General features: G+C 38.0%; 1 protein-coding gene across 1 annotated transcript; it reads right to left on the bottom strand.

Annotated features, from left to right (window-relative positions):
* Positions 1-80: 80 nt before the first annotated feature.
* LOC103523028 (connector enhancer of kinase suppressor of ras 3-like) lies at positions 81-1,154 on the bottom strand (the record flags this gene model as incomplete). The annotated part of the gene is made up of 1 exon (XM_008488106.1): positions 81-1,154. A coding segment is annotated over exon 1 (1,074 nt), but the record flags the coding sequence as incomplete, so codon positions are not given.
* Between the last annotated feature and the right edge of the window lie 118 nt (positions 1,155-1,272).

The following is a 1,272-nucleotide window of genomic DNA, read 5'->3' on the forward strand; positions in this document are numbered from 1 at the left end:
TCATCATCATCATCCTCCAAATCATCTTCTGGTTCTTCCTTCTGAATACTTTTATTTTGATTTTCAATATCTATGCTTACATCTTCCTTGGCATTTTCAAAAGATCCCGATAGAGGTTTCCTGTTTTTAGTAAAACTTGTAACACTGTTAACAAGCGCATGGCCCAAAGGTTTAATATCAAAGTGACTTATTCGAGGAGGCGTTATTTTATCATCAAGGAACCATCTATAACTGACTTGCTTCTTACTTGGCAGTCGATAGGGTTTCATGTATATTTGACCTAATATTTTACTATGGCACGGACGTTTCTTTAAAGTTAAGAAAATATCACTACTGGACTCTTCAAAGAGAGCCATCACTTGTTTCACATCCCATCCAACAACAGTTTGATAGTTAATTTGCACAATCTCATCTCCACATTCAATCTTACCACTCTGATAAGCAGTACTGTTGCATTTGATATCTCCTATCTGGTGGATTCCATGAAATGAAGGGATAATACAAAAGCCAAGATGTTCTCCAGGTCTCTTCTTCAGTGTAGCAAGGTCCAAAGAGGATGGTTGTAGGAGAAGAGGATCATGTATCTCACGTATCATTTCATCTGCAAGCTCTGATAAACCTTTTGCACTGTTTCTTATATTTTCAATTGGATGATCTGCAAATTTTCCTCTTTGCCCACTGAATGCCATCTCTAAACTCAGTCTCAAGAGTTCTGCTTTCTTGTCAATAAATGCTAACTGCCCACTAAATGGAGGTCGATCTAACCAGCAGACTAATGGCTTAACAGCTTTAATGATAGTAGCAACATCTGAAAGTGTCTGAGTAGACACAACAGGTGAGCTGTAGTTCCATAGTTCTCTGTGTAAGCTATGGGCAAGACAAGACACCCGTAGTGCCAAGAGCTGTAAGTTTTCATGGTCCAGTTCATAGTGGAAGTTCCTTAAATGATCCACAGCTTCCAGAATAATCTCCTGGTGACCCACCTTGCAGATACCATGATGCTCCAAGTCATCTGGTTGTAAGTTGAGTAGATGCTGTCCATTGACATGATTGTTCAGGAATGATTCTACATATCTGTGTATTGAGACGTCTAAACCTTTCAACCAATCAGCTACTTGATCAGGTTTCCAATCTGCTACATTCACATACGCCATGAATATCAGGTCTAACTACAATCTTACTAGCAATCATGAAATTATTTTTAATATCACAAAGTAAATGGTATAAAAGCACCAACACAAATAAACACAAGAGATTCAACAGAAAAAAAAA

This window comes from Diaphorina citri, unplaced genomic scaffold, assembly GCF_000475195.1.
Source record: "Diaphorina citri unplaced genomic scaffold, Diaci psyllid genome assembly version 1.1 scaffold14129, whole genome shotgun sequence".
Taxonomy (NCBI): Eukaryota; Metazoa; Arthropoda; class Insecta; order Hemiptera; family Psyllidae; genus Diaphorina; species Diaphorina citri.